The following is a 25,017-nucleotide window of genomic DNA, read 5'->3' on the forward strand; positions in this document are numbered from 1 at the left end:
GCTACTGAGAAGGGAGCCCAAGGACTTTCAGCCCCAATGGGAACCGAAAATGAGGTAGACCCCAGAGCTCCTCCCAGGCCTTGGCATGGCTGAGGTGTAGGGGAGCGGAAATAACCATGTATTGTGTTTAGGCCCGCGGGCCTGGGGGCGCTGCTCCGCATTACCCCGCTGCAGAGCGGTGGTCCCCAACTCCCTCGCTGAAGTTAGACACAACCCCGGTCTCCTCATCTGGAAATGGGAATAGGCCCTACGAAATAAAGAAAAGCATGTAGATGGAAGCCCTTTCAAATTGCCAAGCATTTAACAGACATAAAGGATTATTATTGAGCTTTTTAACATTATGTACACACATGCAGGTCAGCCTAGCCAAGAGGAGCACACGCGGTGTAGCTGCTTCGCAAACCTTCATTGCTCAGCAGAGGGGCACCCAGCCATGGACGCCCATCCGCTCTGATTAACTAGCACCTCCCCTCCCCTCCCCCACAGTTTTTATAGGTTTGTGCTGGTTTTCATCTTTTCCAGGATCCATAGTTTGCTCGGCCAGTTTCACGGGTGAGTTTTGTGATATCCATGGAGTATTTACACACTGCTCCTGGCGTCCATACCAGCGCATGGGAGAGGCGCCGCTTCTGTGGGGAGCAAGGCTGATGAAGACATCTTGTGGGTTTAAATATCAAAGATTATGGTGACCACCACTGCCGTCTCCTTTACAAATAGAAGCACTACTAAATTATAAGATAGGACCAAGTTCTAATTCTTCCTATTATAACCATATTGGTACTTTTTCCAGACGTTTAATTATTTAAAAAGTTTCTGTTTGTTTTGAATGTCGCCGCTAGTACTGTGTTTACTATGCTGAGTCACCCCCGGACGCGTAAACCGGAACCCAAACGGCCAGGTCGGGCTGGGCAGACGCATGGGTATCAACACACGGGACGGGGGCCTGCGGGAGTGAGCGAGCCCAGGCGGGAGTGCGCGAGCCCAGGCGGGAGTGAGCGAGCCCAGGCGGGAGTGAGCGAGCCCAGGCGGGAGCGATCAGACGCAGCGCTGCTAGAACGGGTCGAACCAGGATCCCGGAGCATCTGAGGACGAGCCCGGGAAGCTGGGGAGCGAGGAGGGTGCAGTCCCTACAGAGGCCGCCGCGGACGATGAAAACTCTGCAAGCTCCCAGCCTGCACCAGCCACTACGGCCCGCGGAGGCCAGGCCCCCGGAACTCACCCAGGCGGCGTGGCTGGAGGGGGTGGAGCCAGAGCGGGAGGAGGGGAGGGGCGGGGCCAGGGTAGGGCACGTGGGAGAGGGGCGGGGCCGGATCCAGAGGGAGGAGCAACAAGGGTGGGCTCAGGCGCACCCCTCGGTCCAGGAAAAGGAGGAACCGAAGCAGGGGAGACCCGGAGCGAACCAGGACTGGGCAGGGGTGGGGAGAAGTCCCGTCAGACGGAGCGGGCCTAAGGCTAGGACCTCATCGGTACCGGGCCGGGCCCGAGCGAGAAGCAGGACCAAGACCCAGAGGACAGGCAGGGGCGTGGCCATGGCTCCGGAACGGGCAGGGGCGGTCCGAGGCCGGAGGGTGGAGCAGAGGCGGGACCAGGACGAACCGGCCGGTGGTCAGACGACGGACGGCTGCAGGCGAAGGAAGTGCAGGGCCGCGGCGAGCAGCCCGACGAGCAGCAGCAGCCCGAGCAGCAGCCGCAGGAGCGCCCGCGCCCTGGAGCCGCGGGGCCGCCGGGCCGTGGTCTGCACGTACCGCTCCACGGCGTCCGCGAAGTTGAACTTGTCCGGAGCGTAGCCCAGCTGGGCGCGGGCCTTGCCGATCCGGAAGGTGTGCGTGACGGCCACGCTGTGCACCTGCGGCGAGAGGCGGGCCGCTGAGGGCGGGACGGGGGCGGGGGGGGGGGCGGGAAGCGACCTCCCGGGCAAGTTTAAAGGGACCCGCGTGCCGGTCTGGCTCCCGCGCAGCCCTCCGCAGGGACAGCCTGCGTCCGCCCGTCTCCATCTCCCTCGAGGCGCGCCTGGAGGGGCCTTTCCGGCGTCTCCCCACCCGAGCGCTGAACTCAGGCCCCGAAGCGCCCCTCTGCCGGCCTCGCAAGGTGCTGGGAGCAGAAGGCCCTTGCACTGCGCGGCTCGGCCTCGGCTCCAGACCAGGCCTTCAGCCCTCGCTGAGCCCCGGAGCCTCCCCACGAGGAACTCCGTCACGCACAGGCGCTAGGGTTTGAGCTGCGTCTCGTCTCGCTGCGGCCACATGGCCTGGAGCCCACGGGCTTCCCGGGCAACAATGCAGCTCTCGGCCAGAGCTCACTGTCTGCACTCGACCTGCGCTAAGTCTCAGTTAATCCTCTGAGGTGGTTCTGTGGCACCACCCCCATCTCCTCTTAACATAGTTGGACATTGAAGAGATGCCCAGGTCACACGGGGAGCCAGAATCCTCCTCCTGCGACTTGGGAGGACGCCCGCCCAGGTGCACCCACTGGGCGGGGCCCACTAACGGCCGATTGTCCCCTGGAGCTGAAGCAGCCCTGGGTCTAGCCCGGTTCTTAGATGCTTGTGGGAGAAGACAGGGAGGGAATCGGCTCTGGATCCTTTGGCCCAGGCTCGGGAGCTCCGGGCTTTGGGGCGGCAGCAGCTGTGAGCTCCACCAGCAGGGTTCTGCGAGACCGTGCTCTCAGGTCCGAGGCTGGGGCTCATTTCCTCCCTCTCTTCCTCAGACCTGGCGTCGGTGCCCCTTCTGTGCGCCCTGGAGCTCTTCCCAACTGTGCCTCCTGGTCTTTATTCAGTGTGTAGAGCTGCCCAGTTCCGGGGCTCTCCTCCCCTTTGGACTGTGAGCTCCTTGGGGTAAGAACCATGTATGGCCTCCATTGCTCAGCACAGAGGTACAAGTTCAATGACTGGAACGCTACCAGTTCAAACTAGAGGGCTGGCTGGTGTGCACAGACTGAGCGGCAGAGGGCGCCAGAGCCACATTCCCCAGGAAATAGGGATCCTTTGCCCTGAACTGCCCAGAAGTCAAGAAGCCGAAGGAAGCCGGGTTCCTGCCCTGTCACGATCCCACAGCATCTTGACAGCTCTTTTACACTGATGTGATTCCTGACTCATTGCACAGGCTAGAACTTAAGTTTAAAATCATTTAGGCCTGGTTGCAGTTCAAATTTCAGCTCTGCTACTTCAGTGAGTGATCACAGGCAGGCTGTTTCACTCATGTGTCCCATTCCCTTCCCGGTAAGTGGAGATGGTAATATATTGTATAAGTGATGATTAAATGAGGCTGACGCAGAAAACACGGCCTGACATATCGCTGCCACTCAAAAGATGGTCACTGTTGTCATCGGTCTCATTCCTCTGCTGGTTTGGATGGTTCAAAGGAGAAACAGTCAGGGATTGCCATTTCTGTGGCCCCGTCTCCACTGCCAAGTCAGAGAGCACTAAACTTGGAGTGTCAAGCCAATTCCGGAATGGTGTGACAAATCACTAATCTTTCTAGTCCTGTTTCTCACCAGAAAATGAGATCACAATCATAATTCTTTAGCCCTCCTAACTTACCAGGAATGCCTGAGTGCAATGCCTTCCAGGCTATCAGAGAAAATCAAACGAGTGGACCAGAAGGATTTTGCAAATAACCCCAAACACCCATAAAGTTCGCTGCAAGAAAACGCCCTCTCTTTTAAACTGTATATGCAAATAGAAACATCATCACTATCTGAAAGCACTATTCTGTACCGAGTAGGTACTTAGTATACACGTATTATTCAGGAAGCATGGACAGCGAGCCTGCAACTAAAGGCTCTGTGCATGAGCGTGTTGAGAGTTGGCAGAGTTGGTGGGGAGTGGTGGCATTCTAAAAAGTGAATGTCATGCCCGGCCAGCATGGCTCAGTGGTTGATCATCAACCTATGAACCAGGAGGTCATGGTTCAATTCCTCGTCATGGCACATACCTGGGTTGTGGACTTGATCCCCAGTGTGGGGTGTGCAGGAGGCAGCTGATCAATGATCGCTCTCATTATTGATGTTTCTCTCTCTCCCTCTCCCTCTCTGAAATCAATAAAAATATATTTAAAATAAATAAATAAAAATAAACAGTAAAGGTCATGGAACCTTTTTTTTTTTTGAGCCACCAGCTTGGCTGGGAGGATAAAATAACAATGGGCTTGGAGCTGGCACACTTCGGATCAAGAGTACACACAGCCTAAGCAAAACCCAGAGGTCAGATGGTTATGGACCTAGCCCTAGATTTGGGCCCACCGGGGAGGTTCTGAGACCTCAGACAAGCTTCCAGTTATGGTGCCAAAGGGGTGAGGGGTGGTGGCAGTGGGTGTGGAAAAGGGCAGGAGGGCGAGTGAGGGTGCACCGGGCACGGGGCTCCCCGGCAGCAGCCCACTTACCTCACTCCGGGTGAGCAGTGGCGGGACGCTGCAGATGGGCCTCAGGGCCAGGTGCAGGTACTCCATCACCGTGGCTGTGGGAGAGAGGCCGCTGACCAGGATGCCCGGCTCTATGCGAGCTCCAGGGGCCCTTGGGGACGTATCAGTTATTTGCTTTGCTGGGGCGAGGGGGGGGGGGCGTGTCTTCACTTTGAAAAAATGTTCTGTCGGTGGATTCCTTTAAATCAGCACTTCACAGCACATGCTGGGGTGCCTTGTTTGGCTGAGAAATGTCACAATTAAGTTGTTATCACATTTTAAGGACGGACCAAGAAGATTCCAAGTTACCTCCTAGTAATGTCTGTCTCATCACTTCTATTCCAATACTAGAGGCCCAGTGCATGAAATTCATGCACAGATAGGGTCCCTAGTGGCTCCTGGCTGCCAGCCGGCCCCACCCCCTGGTCGAACTCCCAGTTGAGGGGACAATTTGCATATTAGGCTTTTATTATATAGGATGCTCTCTTGCGTAGGAGAGGAAGAAGCTGGGGTAGTGGCTCTTCCTGGGTTGCACTCTGGACCACTTCAAAAAAAGCTGGTGCTTCCTCTGCCCCTTGGTTCCCACTGTCGCCGATGTCATTGTTCTGGGTGCGGCGGAGGCATTTTTATATTTTAAAGCTCCCAGGTGACTCCAATGTGCAGCCAGGGCGAAGAACCTCTAGGTTAGTTAGCTCCCCCTGTAGCCCCGTAAAACTGCCGGAACCCTAATCTTTCCTTAGCTGGGGCCAAGGAGTGTCAATCACCGTGGCGACGCGTACTGAGCAGCCATCCTGCCTGTGTGCCCTGGTGGACAATGTTGTACAAACCCCTGCTTTAAAAGGCAAGCGCCCCAGGCTCAGTCCCCGGTGTGGGGCGTGCAGGAGGAAGCCAGTCAATGGTTCTCTCTTCTCACTGATGATTCTCTCTCTCTCTCCCTCTCCTTTCCTCTCTGAAATCAGTAAAAATATATGTTGTTTAGAAAGGCAAGCATCCCAGTGCGTTTAAAATACAAGCCCCGTGGAGGTTCCTGGAGCACAGCCCTCCGTGACACGAGGGCCCGGCCCCGGGCTAACACTGCACGCCTCACACCGGCTGGCAGGCGGGGGCTGGATGTGAGTAGAGGCTGACCTGCAGGGTGAGGAGGAGAGGCTAGGGCAGCCGTGGGCAAACTACGGCCCGCGGGCCGGATCCGGCCCGTTTGAAATGAATAAAACTAAAAAAAAAAAAAGACCGTACCCTTTTATGTAATGATGCTTACTTTGAATTTATATTAGTTCACACAAACACTCCATCCATGCTTTTGTTCCGGCCCTCCAGTCCAGTTTAAGAACCCATTGTGGCCCTCGAGTCAAAAAGTTTGCCCACCCCTGGGCTAGGGTCAAAGTAGGACCTCACATGTCCCCAAGCACCCTGACTCAGGATGACCTTGGGGGCTGGAGAGCCCAGGGCCCTCTCCCGCTGAGTGCAATGCCTTCCAGCGCGGCCCAGGTGTGAATCCCTCTTCTCACGGTGGCACCGTGGGCAGGTCACTAACCTATCAGAGCCTCAGTTGCCTCACCTCTACAATGGGCCCCACACTACCCACCTGGCAAGTGGCACAAGGTTTAAACACGGCCAGGACTAGGGTGAGGGGAGGGACGTCGGGGCTGGGCCAGGGCAGATCAGGCTTGGAGTGCTGGCCCTGAGTGAGGGTCTCCTTAAATTCTGTGCCCTCGGTGACTGTCTGGCCTCCACTAGTCCTGGCCCTGGGACTGCATGTCCACCCGGCACATGGAGGGCTTCTAATACACACATGCTTTTGCTTACCTGTCAGGTAAACCCAGGAGGTAGGTACCTGGATCCAGGGCTGGCTGTACCCCAGCTTCTCAAACTGCAAGAAAACAGCCTGAGATGAAAACAGTCCTCCGGGGGCTCGTGTGGAACAGCCACACGTCTCCTTTACCCTGGGGCCCACAGAGGTACCCTGGCCCCTGACCCACCCACCCCACAGCCAGCCCAAGCCGGTGCCAGTCTCGAAGTGAAATCCACACCTTGACCTGGAAAACTCAAGTAGGAATTGAATGCATGGGGTGGAGGTTCGCTTGGGATCATCCACATCATTTTGTTTTTCTTTACGTCTGCCTACACCCAGGCACTGGCGCAGAATCTGATTTTCCTAAAATAGCTATTGCGGGGGGTGGGGGAATGACACCAGATGTGTGGAGGGTGTAGAAGAGGAAGCAGACTGGGAGGGACTATGGCCAACAGGGCAACACAGGCCCCCAAAGGCCAGCTGCAACCCAGCTCCAGGCAGTGCCAGCGTTACCCAATGGACAGTTTCCAGAACTGGTTTTGCAGATGAAATGTGATGTTTTAGAAGGAGGGAAGGGTGACGGGGAGAGTGGAGGTGGGGGTGGGCATCTGGGCACCTACCAGCGGAGCCATCCACTCAAACAGGTTGACGCTCTCCCCGTCATTGATGTAGTAGGCTTGCCCGCTCTGCCAGGGACACCAGAAAAGGGCACAGTCAGGCACCTGCCTCCTCCACCTTCAGACGGCTCCCGGCAGCCACCCTGGGCCCAGACCTGGGCAATTCCCTTTCAATTCTGGAGCTGACTGGCTGTGTGACCCAATGGAGTCACTTAACCTCAATTTCTTTGTGGTTTTTTTTTTTTTTTCTGTTTCTCCATCTGAGAAATGGAAGGATAGAAATGGGAGCTCCTGGACTGCTATAAAGATGAAAAGTGTACGTCAAATGCCTGGCATTTGGGGACGGTGCTTCTGGCATCAACACCAGCTACCTCACTGCTCGGAGCGAATCCTGCTCAGCTTCTCCAGGCCGACAGTCCTCGCCCACGGCCCTCTTGGGTTGGGGAGAAACGCTGTATGCGAGCCAGGAATCCCCGAGGGGTGGGCCCGGCTGCAGCCCGCGGGGGGGGGGGGGGGAGTGGGGGGGGCGTCAAGGGGACTCACGGCCACGTAGCCCTTGGCCGCAGTGAGGGCCTCGGCCGCCAGCACGTGCGCCTGCACCAGATTGTGCACGTGGACCCAGTTCATCCTGGTCCTGCGGTCCCCGAATCGGAACATGAACAGCCTCTTCTTGATGTGGCTCTGGGGGTGGAGGAGAGGGGAGATCAACTCGGGCCCCAGCCTGCGTGCCTTTACATGCCATCTCTGTGCTGATGGGCCCCGCATTTCTAGCTCCAGGCGGGAGCCCTCTGCCCCAATCCCAGGGTCCATCAATAGTCCCCGCGAACTCTCCGGTCCTGGAGCTGATGCCTGGTCTTGCTCTCTCTCTCAACCCCGCTGGGAGGGAGGGGGCGGCCTTGCTCTCCCTTCTCTCATACCCCACATCCAGCTCACCTGCAAGTCCCGTTGGCTACACTGTGAGAATCCGTCCAGAATCCATTGCTTCCCACCGCCCTGCCTGCCTCATCTCTCACCTGGATCCCGAAACAGCCACCTACGGGCCCTCTGCTGTGCCCCCACAGGCCAGGGACCCTTTCAGACCCAGGCAGAGGGCATGTCTCCCTGCGCAGAACCTCCTGGGCGCCCATCTTGCAGGCGAAAGCCTCAGTCCTGACAACAGCCCTTCTGATCTGGCTGCAGCTTCTCTGTGAGGACAAGCCCCTCACCTGTCCGTCTCCCAGCCCCGGCCTCCTCCCTGGAACATGCTGGCGGGTCCCACCTCAGGGCTCAGACTTGCTGCTCCCCCTGCCTGGCGGGCCCTTCCTCCAGATCTCTGTGCGATGCGCTCTCCTACCCCCTTAAACTGCTGCTCAGATGTCCCTGCTGCATGACGCTCTGACTGCCAGCCCTCCTGGCTCCTTCAGCCTTTAACACCTTTCCTGCTCTGCAGAGAACCTGGTCATTTGTCATGCTTACCCTCTCCCTCCTTGTATGAGAACGTGAGCCCCATGAGGGCAGGGATTGTCCGTTTTGCTCACTGACCTGTCCCCAAGCCTAGGACACCTATCTTTCTCGTGTCCAGGTTGTGCCCTCACTGCCTCCTCTGTTTGGACAACCTTCTCTCTACCATCCATTTCCTTGGTTAGTTCCTTCCTCTCCTTCCAAACAGCTCAGGCATCACTTCCTCCAGGAAGTCCTCCTGGACTTCCCTCTCTGCCGAAGCTCTCATCTTCTTGTTCTTGTTCTTCCTCCCTCCATAGAGTCCTCACCACACTGAGTCTATGATCTGCACGTGTCTCCTGCCCAGGCTTTGAGAAATCTGAGGACAAAAGCCCCCTGTACCAGCTTTCTCTGGAGAGAGGGGTTTTTTGCATGAAGACTCTAGTGCTGGTGGCATGAGATGAGCCACCTGCCCCCATGGAGCCCAGGTCTGAGTGGGGATAACAGGCTCCCTCTGTCTCTTTGGAGCCATAGCTCCGTGTCTGCCCACCCATGCCTAGACGTGGCTGGCATACACTGAGAGCTGCGCCTGGTGGGCCTGAGGGGTCCCGGGCACCTCCCGGAGCTGAGCACCCCACACTAGGAACACTGCCCCAAGCCTGCTGCAGGGACCGTGGGCTGGGAGGACCCCCATCCATGAGAACTTGAGCCAGGCTCCTCCTGGGCCTCAGGTCCAAGGCGGGACTGACGTACCGCCACACGGGGCAGGTGCCTCTGCTCTTCAGGGCCGTAGATCCCCGGGGGCCGGAGCACACAGGTGCGTAGAGTGCCTCCTCCTAGGACACGGGGAGGGCGGTCAGAGGGAGGCGGGCCAGAAGAGAGGGGGACAGACGGCTGCCCACATCTCCTGGTCCTTGCTGGGCAGGTTAGCAGGGAAAACAGGTCTTGGGCTTCCTCATTCAGGTAGTATTCCCTCAGTCAATCAGTTAGTCATTCAACAAACACGGTTCAGAGGTTTTCTCCTTGTCCCCTGCCCCCTGCCCCCTGCACTGGGCCTTGGGTTGGACGCTGTGGAGAATCTAAGGGTGACCAAGAATGCTTCCCGCCCTCACGATGCTCACAGGCCAGTGACAGGTAAGACCTGGATGCAGGTGTGTGCACTGCCCTTGACAGACATGATTCCTTCCGCTCCCTCCTGTGCTCATGCACAGGTGCACACAGACCCACACTCCCTCATGCCAACAGCTGCAGTTCTTTCCTTTTCCTGATCATCAGTTGGATAAGGACTATGATGCTCTCAGGGAGGTCCTACTCTGTGCCTGGCACTCTGGTAAGCTGCAATTTTTCTCCCTCAAGGCAGCCCTCTGAGCCCAGGTTCAGACAAGGGATGTGATTTGCCTAAGGGCACACAGCTCAGCTTTGTGGAGCTGAGATGGAGAACCAAGCCCAGGCTCTCTCCACTAACCCCCCTGCCTCTCGGTGACACAGAAATAACAAGTAGACCCTGCCTCCAGCTTTGCCAGCCTCGGTCTCCTCACCTGGGAAACGGGTGCTTTGTAGGTGGTGGTAGAAGATATACTCTCTAGGCCAGTGGTCGGCAAACTGCGGCTCGCGAGCCACATGCGGCTCTTTGGCCCCTTGAGTGTGGCCACAAAGTTTCAATCGCACTGTACGTACGCGCCTGCACGTGGTATTTTGTGGAAGAGCCACACTCAAGGGGCTGCAGTTTGCCGACCACTGGGCTAGACCAGCAATGAAGAAAGGACAAGACGGGCGCCGTCAGCACATGAGCCTGCCCCCTAACTCTCCCTGCTCTGTGCCAGCAGGGCCCCCAGACCAAGACAGAGCTCGGTGCGGGGCCCCCTTGTGGGGCGGTGAATGTGTCTCCTGTGGGGTGTAGCCTGAAGGGTTGCCACAAATATATCCTTTCAAGTTTTAGGAAAGCCTACAAAATTTTCAGTTTATTCTCACACTCCATTTGTGTTTTAAATTTAAATTTTTTAAAATTACTTATTTGTAAATTATTTGACACTCAACCGCAACTCCTTAATGGAGATGGCGCCTCCTGGACGATGTTCTACTTGGGAACCCAAGCGTCGGCTCCCCGGTTTGGAAAGCCCAGTGTAGATCAGCTCTGGGGCCAAAGCTCACCTTCTTTTGCGGACCTCCTCCCGGCGTGAGGCCTGGGAGGACTGGCAGTCTAGATGTGCCTCTGGCCCCTGAGGTGGTGGCCGTGGGACCTAACCTGGGCCAATGACGTGTGGTCACCCAGGAAAGTGACTCCAGGACCTACACTCCGAGGAGGAGGGTTACCCAAGATCATCAGCTCCTGCCCCTCGGGCCCCCAGGGCTGCCCCAACCCTGTCCTGTCCAAGCCCTGGTGGCCATTTTTCTAGAAATTTCTGTCCAACATCCTTCCAGTGTTAAGTCCCCTTCATCCGGTCAATTAGCCAGGACCAGCGTCTGCAGGTCCCAGCCAAATACCTTGACTGCTTCCCAGATCCACACCCTCACCTGACAATGAGGCCAGGGGAGCGGATTAGGGGGTAGCTCTGAAGACATATGTGCACATCCCAGAGTCTGCACATGCGGCCTTATGTGGGAAGAGGGTCTTTGCTCATGCAATCAAGGACCTCACAAGGAGGTCATCCTGGATCACTCGGGTGGGCCCAAAACCCACTGCCAAGTGTCCTTATAAGAGATCAGGGGAGTCAGGTGGAGAAGAGGCCACGTGGAGACAGAGGCAGAGACGGGCATGATGCACCCACACAGCCAGGAGCGAGTGGAAGAGACAAGGAAGGACTCTCCTGGAGCCTTCAGAGCGAGGGAGGCCCAGCGCCTCCCGGAGAACCGTGAGAGCAAATGCTTCAGCTGCTCTAAGCCACGGGGTGTGGCAATGCGTCCCGGCGGCCCCAGGGCACCATGTACCCAGAGGCAGAGAACGCAGCCAGGGCACACTGAGCCGCGGTCTGCACCCTCAGGGCTTTGCCTCAGGGACAGGGCCCTCCATGCCAGGTCAGAGGGGCCAGCCTGGGTAGCAAAGACTGGAAGTCACCCAGAGTGGCGGTGGCTGGGCTCCGGAAGGCAGGTATCAGGTGAGCTTTTCTGTAACAGCCTGTGGCTAATTTTAAACTCTGGGTCACCTGGGCGCAGAGGGGGCGGGTCAGGTTGCAGTGACATTGGCTGGCAGGGCACTGGGCAGCCACATCACAGACGCCTGGGCCCAGGGTATCCATGACTCTTTTGACCATGGAAAGTTGGGGATGCTCATATAAATAATTCTTGGCCTGAGGATTAGGTGTCTGGCTTCTAGGCTGCTGGTCCTGTGCGTGTGCATGTGTGTGTGTGTGTGTGTGTGTGTGTGTGTGTGGCGGGGGGGGGGGGGTGTCGGGGGGGTGGCAAGTAGAGAAGAGAATTCAACTGTACAGGGTGAAACCTCTGGAAAACACAGCTTGAAGTTCCTGATAGGCCCAGGGTGATGGGGTGGGGAGGGTTTTAAATTTTTTTTAATCCTCACCCGAAGATATGTTTATTATTTTTATTTTTATATTTTAGAGAGAGAGGAAGGAAGGGAAAGAGAGAGGGAGAGAGAAACATCGGTCAGCTGCCTCCCATATGCCCCGTGACAGGGATCAAACCCACAACCTAGGTATGTGCTCTGACCAGGAATCAAACCTGCAGCCTTACGGGATGAGGCTCCAGCTAACTGAGCATCTGGCCAGGTGGTGGGGAGGGTTTTGGGGAAAGAGCTCACTCTCAGAGACCGGCTCAGCTGTGGCTACAGTGCAGGATGGTGGGGAGGCCCCAAACTCTGGTGTTAGACCCCTGTGGTCGGGGAAAGGTTCAAATCCCGTATCTGCCACCGAAGACTGTGTGACCTGAGCTAAGTCAGTCCAAATCCAACCAAGCCTTCAACCCGGGCATGTGCCCTGACCGGGAATCGAACTGTGACCTCCTCGTTCATGGGTCGACGCTCAACCACTGAGCCACGAGAGCTGGGTGGTAATTGAGCTTTCCGATTGAAGTTTCTAAATTTTGGAAAGCAAATAGGGATAATTTGGATAGTAAGGAATTTATATAAATCGACTCGGTTCCTGAGTTTGGAAAGCAAGTGCAACATCAGGGTCTTGCCTCATGGATGCTGTGAAAAGTTATCAAAAATCCTGCTTATGAGAGATCAACCAAAGGACTTGTATGCATGCATATAAGCCAAACCAATGGACACGGACAATAGGGGGATGAGAGTATGAGTGCGGGGGCGGGGGAGGATGGTGTTATTGGGGGGATGAGGACACATTTTAATACCTTAACCAATAAAGAAATTTTAAAAAACTGGCATGTACAGTAGGGCCTGACGTGCTGTGAGCACTTCCTAAATAGACTGTCCGATTCTGCCCTTCAATAGCGCCCGTCATTATTTACCCTCAGACCAGCTCTGCGAGGTAGACTCCACCATCATCACATGTCTTTACAGACGAGGACACTGTTGCACAGAGAGGGTACATGCTTGCCAAGGCCACGCAGCTAAGAGGCGGTGGAGCTGGGCTCTGAACGCGGTCAGTCTGATGACACCGCGCAGCCACTGGCCACTGCGGCCACCTGCCTGCGGTCTGTCACTCCCCTGCAGCCTGAAAAGGCGCTGGCTGCCCAGGGGCAGGAGCCAGTGTTCCTGGGAGCGATCGCGGGAACTCGCACAGCCCTTCCAAAGCGCCACGCCCGCTCCGTCCTCAGAACTGCTGCGCTTTTCTCTAACGCGGGTCCTTAAACGGGATCCGCTCCCATCTGGTCTCTTCCCCACCTGACCATGAGCAGCATGAGGACAGACTGGGCTCTATCCCTGTGGGGGTGGGGACACAGCAGGTGCCCAGATACATTGAATGACGTTGAATGACGAGTGACCGAGGCCCTGGGGAAGTGTCCTTTCGGAGGAAGGGGCCTCAGAAGCGCGTCAGCTAAACTCTAGGACCACACGTATGCTGGGGGCAGGGCGGCACGGGGAGGCGCATTTGCTGTGAGCAGGGCCCACGATACTGACCTGCGAGAGGCGTGCCGTTGGCCGTGAGGGTCAACTGGTCGGCGATGGCTTTGGTCCGGGAGTAGTCGTCCATGTGCTGCCGGGGGACAGGGAGAGCAGAGCCACCGAGGGTGCTGCTTAGTGCCGCCGCCGCTCGGCCTGCACAGCCCGCCCGGGGGCACCTTGGCTTCAGACCCCTCGACGGGTGGGTTCTGGGGGCTCTCGTGGGGAATGGCCAAGCCCTGAGCCCCGCCGCCCCCTCCCCTCTGGTGGAAGCCACAGGAGCAGTGCAGGGGAGAGGGGCCGACGTCACACAGCCAAGGGCTCCTGGACTCAGGGGGGCTCCCGCAGCGCGAGGGGCCCTGGGACATGGAGGCGGGACACACCCCGTGCATGTTCACGTGGAGCTCGCAGGGTTCGCACAGCGGTTTTGCACACGCCATCTCCTGCCTGCTCCCCACAGCCTCACGGGGGCATCATGCCCAGAGAAAGAGGCTCAGAATAAAGTCCTGGCTCAGGTCGGACGGGGGAACGAGGCTGGCTGGCTCCAGGCCAGGTCTGTCTAGTGTCAAAGTCCCCGTCCACGACCAGCTCAGAGAGAAGAGGGCTTGTCCACTCTTCAGAAGGAGTGTGTTGGGGCCCCTTCTTCCGGGACTCGCCCCAAATTGGGGATTGGCTCTGGCTCCGCCTCCCCTTTCCGGAGGGTGGTGGGTCCCAGGCCCGTGGCCCTGCCCCCCCTGCAGGCAGGTACCTTCTCCAGCGGGAAGTACGGCACCGAGTCCTCATCGCCCTGCTCGATGGGCTTCCCGCCGAAAGCGACGTTGACGGTGCTGGTGTAGACGAGCCTTGGAACTTGCCGGCGGACACAAACTACAGGACAGGTGCCGAGAGTCACACACACACACACACACACACACACCCTCCTTCCCTCACTCGGATGAGGCTAGTCCCTGCTCTGTGGGCCCCTGGATGCCAGGCCAGCTCACTCCTCCTCCTCCCTGTGCTGTGACTCCCAGCTCCCTGGCCAAGCACAGGTCAGAGGACAGTCTCACTCAGTGGGGACACAGAGGAAACACACTCCAGAGTCAGAGAGAGAAGCGAGGTGCAGGACGTGCCCAGAGCCCGGAGGGGGGTCTCCTATTTGGTTCCTCAGTGACTTTTCTCTCTCCCGACCCCTTCCTCCGTGTGCAGACTCTCCCCGGGCCCCAGACACGCTGACCACCCCGCTGACTGCCCTGGGCAGGGGCTTGGGCAGGTCACGCTGACCACCCCAATGACCGCCCTGGGCAGGGGCTTGGGCAGGTCACGCTGACCACCCCAATGACCGCCCCGGGCCGGGGCTTGGGCAGGTCACGCTGACCACCCCAATGACCGCCCCGGGCAGGGGCTTCGGCAGGTCACGCTGACCACCCCAATGACCGCCCCGGGCAGGGGCTTGGGCAGGTCACGCTGACCACCCCAATGACCGCCCCGGGCAGGGGCTTGGGCAGGTCACGCTGACCACCCCAATGACCGCCCCGGGCCGGGGCTTGGGCAGGTCTGCCACAGGCAGGATGTGTGCCACAGGCCCCCGCTGGGCGAGCGAGGTAGGGAGGAGGGCCCAGCTCTGTTCCCTCCCCGCCCCCAGAGCTGGGCCTGTGGCAGGAGGGGAGAGAAGGCGGAAACACACGCAGGCCACACTGGGCTCTGAGCGCCTACCATCGATCACCAGTTTGGTGCCACCGACATTTATAGACTCAATCTGCTCTTTTTGAAGCTAAAAGACAAGATGAGGTGGGAAAGTTGGGGAGTTGCCTCTGCCGTGTGGCTGAGCCCGTGAAGGCGGGGGCTGCAGAACTCCAGCTCTGAGGAGGGCTCCCAAGGGGCACAGGGAGAGCGAGCTCCAGGGCCCAGCTCGGCCACCATCGCCCTGGGGGAGGCTGTGTCTCGGGGCTGGCCCTCAGCCCCTCATCTGTAAGGTGAGGGCAGCCCCCGTGCGTGCTCCGCAGCATGAAACGAGCCCCGTGGGGGGAATGGTACAGCGCTTACACAGAGGGGGGACGCAAAGCGTGTTGGATTGTTTCCTTGCTCTGGAAGTCTCTTCTTCTCTGTCTGACGGACAGCGACACTGTCCGTGCCCTGGCGAGGGGTGAGGGGTGGCGCCTGGAAGGAGCTGGTCTGCAGTGAGGCCTGCCGTGAGCCAGGGCCGGGCGAAGCCTTGCACCCACTCAGTCCCTGCAGCCACGCTAGGAGGGGGCTTGCACCAACTGGAACTGTTTGTTCTCGCTGCAGCGGTCTTTGTTTGCCAGGTAATTCAATCCCAAGGGTACAGCCATTCAAACAGTGGACGGTTTGCGGTGAAAGGAAAGGAACTTCCCTGTCAGTCCTGATTCCATCTCCCTGCCCCCAGAGGCAACCGCCGTCTCCAGTGGCGTGTATGTCTAGAAACAATCTGTGCTTATTAACATCGGCACACAGATGTGTGAGTATATAAACATTGACCTGAGCCCTAGCCAGTGTGGCTCAGTGGATAGAGCGTCGGCCTGCGGACTGAAGGGTCCTGGGTTTGATTGCGGTCAAGGGTACATGCCTGGGTTGCAGGCTCACTCCCCAGTGGGGGCGTGCAGGAGGCAGCCAATCAGTGACCCTCTCTCATCATTGATGTTTCTATCTCTCTCTCTCCCTTCCTCTCTGAAATCAATAGAAATATTTTTAAAAATAAGTAAATACATAAATATTGACCCGAGCTTTTTTTTTTTGAACAAACAGGAGGATATCAAGCACTATTTCTGCACCTTAGAAAATTTTCAGTGTAACACATTTTGAGTTACCTAATTTTTTTGAACTTGATTGTGTGAATACATCACCATTTTTTATAAACAGTCTCCCACTGATGAGCATTTAGGTTATTTCCTTGTTGTGTTATCAAAACAGCACTGCAAATACGTACAACATCTGAGTATGAGGATGTGCTGATAGATGCTGCTGACGTAGGCACTGGCACTGTCAGCCCTGACAGGTGAGGAAGGGGGCTCAGGGAGGTGTGTTAACCGGCCATGTCACAGGGCTAAAGAGGCAGAGCTGGCTCTCAGTCCCATGGATGAAAGGCGCAGCTGGGTGTAGCCAGACCCTCCCGGTGCAGGCGAAGAGCACTAATGAGCGCTCGGCTGAGGGGCGGCGGGCAGAGCTCTGTGTAACTCCAGGCACCGCATGGAAGGGGCTCACCTTCTCGGCGCCAGACATGCCGTGGGAGGCCACGTGGAAGACACAGTCCACCCCTTCGAAGGCACGGAGCAGGGCTTCCTCATCTCGGACGTCAGCCTGAAACGGAGGAAGAAGTGGGGTAGGGGTTTGAGTCCAAGGCAGAGGTACAGCTGTGCACCTTGCCCAGTCCCAGAGCTGGCCCGACCCCAGCCAGGCCGAGCACCTGTAGGGCCCGAGGGCTGAGGGCAGGATTTACACGACTTCACAGGAGGTCGTCACCAGCACCAGCCCGGCTGTCACAGCGGCTGTGCCGGGCACTGCCTCGCCAAGCCCCCACGAGAGCCTGTGGAGCAGAGCCTGTAGGGCCCCTTCCTATGGATGAGGACATGAGGCTCAGAGGTGCAGAGCCTGTGGCATGGCTGTCCAGCTGGGAAGCCCCGGGTAGAGCTGGAGCTTGAACAGCCTGGGCTCTCCTTCAACATCACGCTACTGGTTTTGCCTCAGATATTGTCTCCAGACCTCTACCCCCAGCCTGGACGGCCCACACCTCCCCCCCGGCCCCCCCCCCCCCCGCCCCGAGACCCTCATCCCTGCACCTGGATGAACTCAGTCCCTGGGACCAGCTCCCACTGGGGTCTGCGGAGATCAAGCAGGATGACAGAAGTGCCACTCTTGGCCAGGCTGGAGCCGAGGCTAAAGCCCAGGTAGCCTCCTCCTCCAGTCACCAGAACCTTCTGTCTCGGGGCCTGCGCAGGTGTGGACTGAGTCTTCTGCTGCAATGCTGGTGATGGGGCTGTCGTGGGCTCACTGGGTTTGGGACCAGTCCCAGACTCACGTCTGATCCCAGGCCCTACCCCGGGCCAAGGTACTGACCCAGCTCCCGGACCAGGCCCCAGACCTGAAGCAGCACCAGGTCCCGAGGCAGCACCAGGTCCCGAGGCAGCACCAGTTCCCGGCCCAGGTCCTGAGGCAGCACCAGGTCCCGGCCCAGAGCCTGTGGCAGCACCAGGTCCCGGAGCAGCACCAGGTCCTGAGGCAGCACCAGGTCCCGTGGCAGCACCAGGTCCCGAGGCAGCACCAGGTCCCGAGGCAGCACCAGGTCCCGGAGCAGCACCAGGTCCCGGAGCAGCACCAGATCCCGGAGCAGCACCAGGTCCCGGGGCAGCACCAGATCCCGTGGCAGCACCAGGTCCCGAAGCAGCACCAGGTCCCCAGGCAGCACCAGGTCCCAGAGCAGCACCAGGTCCCAAGGCAGTACCAGGTCCCGGAGCAGCACCAGGTCCCAAGGCAGTACCAGGTCCCGGAGCAGCACCAGGTCCTGGAGCAGCACCAGATCCCGTGGCAGCACCAGGTCCCGGAGCAGCACCAGGTCCCGAGGCAGCACCAGGTCCTGGAGCAGCACCAGGTCCCGGAGCAGCACCAGGTCCCGGCCCAGGCCCCAGAGCAGCACCAGGCCCTGGAGTAGCACCAGGTCTCGGCCCAGGTCCAGAAGCAGCACCAGGCCCCGGAGCAGCACCAGGTCCCGGAGCAGCACCAGGTCTCGGCCCAGGTCCCGAAGCAGCACCAGGCCCCGGAGCAGCACCAGGTCCCGGAGCAGCACCAGGTCCCGAAGCAGCACTAAGTCCCGGCCCAGGTCCCGGAGCAGCACCAGGTCTTGGCCCAGGCCCCAGAGCAGCACCAGGCCCCGGAGCAGCACCAGGTCCTAGAGGAGCACCAGAGCCTGGAGTAGGTCTGGACACAGCACCAGGGCCAGGTCCAGGATCTGAAACTGCACCAGAACTCAGGCCAGGCCCTGACTCAGACCCCAGGCCCGAGCCCCCTCCGGAGGCCTGGCAGACAGGGCAGCTCTTCTCCTTCTGGCCTGCAGCTTTGCAGGCTTCTGGGGAGGAGCCTGCTGGGTTGGGCTTCATCCTTTACTGAGCCATGTGGACCGACCCAGGATCTGTCTGCCTGTAGGGAAAATAAAAGACCCCCCCATGTTCCAGATTCGTCTCAAGTCACATGGATTATCACACCCCTAGGGGCTAAGGAGAACTCCTGGGGGGAATTAGAGACCCTCTGGGTTTGTAGAAAACCTGTCCTATTTAGGATCTTGAGAACTTCCCAGTGGCTGTTGCCTTATTCAAAGACTCTAAGACAGCGGTTCTCAACCTGCGGGTTGCGACCCCTTTGGGGGTTGAATGACCCTTTCACAGGGGTCGCTTAAGACGATCAGAAAACACATATATAATTACAGATTGTTTTTGTGATTAACCACTATGCTTTAATTATGTTCAATTTGTAACAATGAAAATACATCCTGCATATCAGATATTTACATTACGATTCATAACAGTAGCAAAATTACAGTTATGAAGTAGCAACGAAAATAATTTTATGGTTGGGGGTCACCACAACGTGAGGAACTGTATTAAAGGGTCGCGGCATTAGGAAGGTTGAGAACCACTGCTCTAAGACAACGCAGTCAGGCCTTGGGTTTTACAGCTGGGGAAACTGAGCCCAAAGTCACACTGCATGGCTGAGCTTTACACCAAGTATTTGTGACTTCTCTACCAGTTCCTTAAAACCCCAGCTCCCATGTAGTACCTGAGGAAGACAGATCAAATCGCATCAAAGGGAACCTCACCGGATTGGGGGGTGACTGCTTTCTGACTGCGGAGGTACAGAGGGCTTCCTGGAGGAGGAAGAAGAGAGCGGGGGGGGGGGGGGAGGAGGATAGGAGGAGGGGAGGAGGAGAAAACAAGGAAGGGGAGGAGGAGGGGGGAGGAAAGAAGGAGGGGAGGAGGATAGGAGGAGGGGAGGAGGAGGGGGAGGAATCCACATGGTATCCAAACAGGCCCTGTGCCCTGGAAACTCACATGCTTCCAAATGCTGCACCCACCCATCCTGACCACTGTTGCCCCTGGTCTCCCAGGTGCCCTGCAGTACAGGTGGCTGGCAGTACAAGGTCTGCCCAAGCCCACAGGCTCCAGGGTTAGGTCTGTGCACCTCAGGGGCCAGCATTGAGGAGCTGTCCTCCTCACTCTAGACTTAAAGCAAGCTAGGCTCAGACACCGCCACCATCATTGTCCCCCCGCCCCAGCTCCTGCTGCCTCTGAGGATGAGACTGGACCAGGGGCCAGGCACCATCATCATTAATAACAGCAGGAACCATGTACTGCGGGCCCACTATGTGCCAGCCCCAAGGATACAGAGACAGGTAAGTCTCTGCTTTGTGTGGCACATAGTGGCTGCACAAAGGAACAGGTGTGCTGAGTGCGGAACGGTGAGCCCCATGGCTGTAGCTGGTGGCTGGTGGCCATGGGACAGGGACCCTGACAGCGCGGGCCTGGGCCTGTTCGTCTCCACACTGCCCTACTCTCCAAAGCTGAGTGAGGGATAGTCATGCCCTGTACAAGCCCTGGCCCTCACGGGTTTATGGGGGAGGTGGTGGTGCCCCAAATCTGAGTCATCACAGGGGATGAGTCTGATGCCCCCTCAGTGTGGGGCCTCCTGTGCCCAGACCCAGGGGACTGTCCCGGGAAGGTCTGTGGGAGGGACCAGAGCAGCTTTTCTGCCCCGTGGGGACGATTTGAGTGACTAAGGCTGGGACACTGCCTGGTGCCCATTTTTCTGGGTGCGCTCTTGGGCAAGAACCTTAAAACCTAGCGGCACCTCAGTGTCCACCGCTGTAAAGGGACCCAAATAACCCCGGCCGCTCCGTGACCCTCACGGTGGTCACGAGAGGGCAGTGCCCGGGCAAGCAGGTGGAGGGAGGCCCTGCAGGTCGCACTCCCGCCTGGAACTGCGGGCGCCAGGCACCTGCGGAGCGCGCGCCGCGGTTAACTCTCCGGGCGGCCCCAGGGGTGGAGGCTGCCGGTCCCAGCACCAGCGACGGAAACCGAGGCTCGGGAGCATCCGCGAACCCTCGCGAACTTTAATGGACCAGGTTGACGGTGACCGCAAGCCGGTCACGGTGAAAGGGAGTCGGGACCGCCCCGGGCGCGCCGGCCTCTGGGCGGCAGGAGCGCGTGCCCCCCGCGCCGAGACGGGCCCGGTGCCCGGCGCTCGGGGCGCGTCACTCCCCCCGCCCCCCGCGCGGCCCCCGCGTCCAGCCCGCGGCGCTCACCTCGCACGGCTCCCGCGGCGCCCGTGCCCGCGCTGCGCCCGCGTCTCCCGCCGGCCCGCCCGGCGCTGCCCCGCGCCTCCTGGGCGGGGCCAGACTGGGCTCCCCGCCCGCGCGCCTCCCCCGCTGCCCCCGCCGCCCGGCGGAACCCGTGGGCTCCCGGGAGGGAGCAGGTGGGCCGGGCAGAGGGGCCCGGGGGAGCGCGCAGAGCCCGCCATCCCGCTCGCTGCCCCCCATCGCTCCTCCCCCCACTAAGGTTCAAGGCACCCATCTAGCCGTCTCCCTCCGCCTCTCCGCCTTCCCACCGGACCTCCCCCCCCACCCCCCCCCGCCATCTGTCCGGCCGTCCTTCCGTGCACTGTCCCTCCCGCCCCGGCCCCCTCTCCCTGCTCGCGTTCCGTGTCGAAGGGATGCTCTCGGGGCGCCCTCTCCTGCGGGGCGCGCGGCCACTGGGGAGGCACCTGCTGAGGCCACAAGCCGGGTCTCAGCTCAGCCTTAGACGAGGCCTGGGCTCGGGGGCGGAGGGCGGGCTGGGGTCAGCGGGTTGGGGCCACCCTCGGCCCGGCCGCTTTCCTGCTGCCGTTGGTCAGTCCAGGGCCGCTGCCTCCTCCTCAGGGACCCGGTGTGTTCTTTGCCGCCCAGGCTCCTGGCTGCCAGCTGGGCAGGAGCAGCGGCAGGGTGCACACCGTCCGGGCCTCCCCTTCGCACTCCACGTCTGGGCCGCCCTCTGTTCACAAAGGCAGCGGCCTCCTCGCCCACAGCAGGCCGGGCACAGCCTACCACACAGCCCTCGGGTTGGCTTGTGCCCCCCCCCCGACCCCCACGCTGAATCCCAGCTCCCAGGCCTCGGAGGAGCCCTCCGCTAGAAGGAGACCCCTCGCAGATGGAACTGCAGACGAGGGCCTGAGCAGCCGACCCATGTCCTCAGGAAAAGTGACCCGGACAGGGATGCGCCCGGGTGCGCACCACGTAAGGCTGCAGTGACCTGCCGCAGCCCAGGGAGGACTGGCAGCCGGAGAGGCCTGGCCCAGACCCGCCCAGCGCCTTCCGAGGGAGCACAGCCCTGCTGGGCCCGACTTCACCCCGGCCTCTGCGGGGGGCACTGCTGGCACAGCGGTTTCAGCCGCGGGTTTGTGGTATTCGTTATGGCAGCTCTAGCAAAGCGCCACCACAGGCCCTGCTCTCTGCGTGACCGGTGTCACAGGGGGTCCGTCCAAGACGGTGACCAGACGGGACCCCCTGTGTCAGGCCCGGGTCAGTGCCGTCTGCCTGGGCCACCGAGCCTGGCCAAGGCCAAGGCCAAGGCTTGTCAAGCCTTAGCAACCTGGTTTTTAACACGTGATGAGCTCTTATATATGCACCAATGTAACCAACACTCAGGTCAAGATATAGAGCCTTCCAGTCGGGTCGCTGGGTGGAGGGAAGAGCAGGCGGGCGGGAGGCGCCGGCCAGACGGGGGTGAAAGAGAGGCCCCGAAGCCAGCAGCGACCGAGCCAGCCTGCCGCCCTGAGGCACCAAGGACACCCATGAGGACCATGACACCTCCACCGAGAATGCAGACGAATCCAACCACGACCCTCAGTTTGAGCCTATAGTTTCTCTTCCTGAGCAAGAAATTAAAACCCTTGAAGAAGATGAAGAGGAACTTTTCAAAATGCGGGCAAAGCTGTTTCGATTCGCTTCAGAGAACTAACTCCCAGAATGGAAGGAGCAAGGCACCGGCGACGGGAAGCTCCTGGAGCATAAGGAACAGGGGACCATCAATCCTCATGAGGGACAAGACCTTGAAGATACGCGCCAACCACTGTGTCACGCCAATGACGGAGCCGAAGCCAGACGCAGGCAGTGACTGCCTGGGTCTGGGACACCCATGCCAGCTTTGCTGAGAGCGCCCCAAGCCGGGGCTGCTGGCCACCCGCTTCCTCCATGCTGAAAATGCACAGAAGTTCAAGACAAAGTTTGAAGAATGCAGGCAAGAGATCGAAGAGAGAGAAAAGAAAGGAGGACTGGGCAAAAACAATAATGCCGAGAAAGTGGCTGAAAAGCTAGAAGCTCTTTCGGTGGAGGAGAGCAAGGAGTCTGGAGAGGAGGAGAGCAAGGAGAAAGCTGAGGAGAAGCAATAAGTCCTCTGCCCTGTTTTCTGTTCTTTTTAAAATATTTGCCCTGCCCCGTCTTTTCGGTTTGTTTTTATTCTGTTTTGTTTTTACAAGGGACTTTATATAAAGAATTGAATTAAAAAAAAAAAGTAGATATAGAACCTTCCAGCATACCAGAGGCCCCTGGGTGACCCGGGGTGCCTGCCCCTCCTCCCACCCCCAACAGCGCCACTATTCTGACTTCTGCTGCCAGCAGCAGATCTGCCTGTACTTGACTTCATGTAAGTGGAATTCCACAGTGTGTTCTCTTTCAGGTTGTTTCCCCCCAATATCGTTCATAAGATTGATGTGTCTGGGCCCTGGCTGGGTAGCTCATCACCCGGACACGCCAAGGTTGCAGGTGCGCTCCCCAGTCAGGGCACATACAAGAACCCACCAGTGAGTGCATGAGTGGAACAACAAGTCATGTTTCTCTCCCCCTCCCCCACTCCGCTTCCACTCAAATCAATTAAAAAAAAAAGATGGATGCGTCTTGTTGACTACAGCTGTCATTCATTGTTTTTCAATTGACAAGTAGGACAGTATTCCACTGTACAAATGTATCACATGGATGGACATTTACATTGTTTCCAATATATTTTTTAAAAACATGTTTTTATTGATTTTAGAAAGAGAGGAAAGGAGAGAGAGATGGAAACATCAATGAGAGAGAGACATTGATCAGCTGCCTCCTCATGCCCCTGACTGGGGATCGAGCCTGCAACCTGGGCATGTGCCCTGACCGGGAATTGAACCGGTGAACTCTTTGTACATGGCTTGACACTCAACCAGTAGGCCACACTGGCTGGGCTGTTTCCAATATTTGGCTTCTATAAATAAAGCTGCTATAAAACATTCTTGAAGATGTCTTTTGTCAAACACATGCACTGATTTCTCTTGGAATAGAATTGCTGGAGTTCATATATTTTTTACTTTAATAGGAATCGCCACAGTTTTCCAAAGTGGTTAAACCAATTTACACCTCGCCTCCAGCTATGCATGAGCGCTGGTTGCCCTATATCTTGATATTGTATTTTATGTTCAGCCATGGTGGGTGTGTAGTGGTGTCTCCTTGTGGCTTTAGTTTGCATTTCACTGGGTAAGGTTGTTGAGCACCTTTTCATATACCTGTTGTCCATTTGTACATATACCTATTGTCCATTTGTACCTGTTTGAGTCTTTTGTCCATTTAGAAAAATTGGGATGTTTATCTTTTTCTTATTGATTTGTAATTCTTCATATATTCTGAATGAATTTTTTAATAAAGTTTTATCTCACCAAAATTTTATGCACACACCCGTACCAATAATCACTTGAGTCCGAAAGTAATTTTGATCTTATTAATTAAATAAAGGCAACTTTTTCTGACTTAGAAAATGACCCCCGGTCACATAATACATGCCATTCATTTCATCTGCACTAGGCGGCCCCACAGACCCCACTCAGCTCTCCATGCTGGGACAGGCTCCCAGGCGGACCTGCTCTATTTGGTTCAGCTGGAAGGGGTGGCAGTGAGGCTCGCGTTTCTTCTCCCAGGATGGGCTGGCAGCGAACCTGCATCCCCGTGGCCCCGGGTGGTGGGAGGCACGAGCGAGGGCCCAGGACTGGCCTCTGGTTTCCAGAACTGGGCTCCCACTAGCTGCGCGCTCAGCGTTTACTGCCTGTGCACCACGGCAGTTCTGGGCCCGGGGAGGGTTAGGCCCGCAGCCTCAGGCTGAGCGCGCCTGGTCGAGGAGGCGAGTTGACAAGGGAACAAGGAAGCATGGCGTGGAGTGCGAGCTGTAGGAAGAGGGGCGTTTGGTCAGGATGCTACGGGAGGAAGGCTGGAGGCTCCCAAGTCCCGCTGGGTCCCAGGGACATCTTCAGAGTGAAGCGGATGCCACTGGAGCTGTGCTCTGAGGGATGAGCAGGAGTCGCCAAGCAGAGGGCGGCAAGATGGACATTCCAGGCAAGGAGCCTGGTGTAGGGCTTCCCAGCAAGTGACGATCTTGTGATGGGAGTGTGGGGTGTGCTGGGGCCAGAGCAGGAGCGTTCGTGTAGATCTGGGATGGCAGAGCCTTTCCCCAGCTTCCAGGGAACCTGGTGCCTAGAACAGTGTTGGGGGGTGCGGCGAGAGGGCGGGCCACAGCTCTCCAGGGTCATGATGTGCTCAGTTGGTGGTTCTTTGTAGGATGGCCCTTCTGTTTAGAGGACTTGTTATTTATTCTTTCCCGTAATTCCGCTGTCCATGGAACAGAGCAGCTTCCTGGCCCTGGTAGGCACTCAGACGGCGTGGAGTCCGTCCCCCTTACCCGAGAAGCTTTTCTACAAAGAGCGACCTTAGGTTCCGCATAGTTTTTCTTCTGGAGCTGGGACCTA

The 25,017-nt window shown here is 58.2% G+C and overlaps 2 protein-coding genes and 1 pseudogene across 4 annotated transcripts in view; 1 reads left to right on the forward strand and 2 right to left on the reverse strand.

The window, feature by feature from the left end:
- Positions 1-271: 271 nt before the first annotated feature.
- On the reverse strand, positions 272-18,329 carry SDR42E2 (short chain dehydrogenase/reductase family 42E, member 2; the record flags this gene model as incomplete). 2 transcript variants are annotated; one of them, XM_081090626.1, is made up of 12 exons in its annotated part: positions 272-1,846; positions 4,377-4,450; positions 6,201-6,264; positions 6,807-6,872; positions 7,347-7,484; positions 8,976-9,058; positions 13,258-13,333; positions 13,988-14,106; positions 14,935-14,992; positions 16,441-16,536; positions 17,016-17,192; positions 18,267-18,329. In XM_081090626.1, the coding sequence occupies 12 exons, from the start codon at positions 18,327-18,329 to the stop codon at positions 1,607-1,609; spliced, it is 1,254 nt and encodes a 417-aa protein (XP_080946752.1). In that variant the 3' UTR covers positions 272-1,606. The 2 variants fall into 2 exon arrangements, with proteins under 2 accessions (XP_080946752.1, XP_080946751.1); XM_081090625.1 differs by having other exon boundaries at positions 17,016-17,413; positions 17,804-18,329.
- Positions 18,330-19,693: 1,364 nt separating this feature from the next.
- On the forward strand, positions 19,694-22,647 carry LOC308518598 (ran-specific GTPase-activating protein-like; annotated as a pseudogene). The gene is made up of 2 exons: positions 19,694-19,790; positions 22,036-22,647. The product of its transcript is annotated as a ran-specific GTPase-activating protein-like (transcript).
- A 516-nt stretch (positions 22,648-23,163) lies between these two features.
- Positions 23,164-25,017, reverse strand: part of VWA3A (von Willebrand factor A domain containing 3A) — a 70,799-nt gene continuing 68,945 nt past the window's right edge. The window contains exon 32 of the mRNA XM_081090310.1: positions 23,164-25,014. Within this exon, the coding sequence (XP_080946436.1) occupies positions 24,798-25,014 (217 nt within the window). The 3' untranslated portion in view covers positions 23,164-24,797. The remainder of the gene's footprint in view (positions 25,015-25,017) is intronic.

This window comes from Myotis nattereri, assembly GCF_964212035.1.
Source record: "Myotis nattereri genome assembly, chromosome: 4".
Classification (NCBI taxonomy): domain Eukaryota; kingdom Metazoa; phylum Chordata; class Mammalia; order Chiroptera; family Vespertilionidae; genus Myotis; species Myotis nattereri.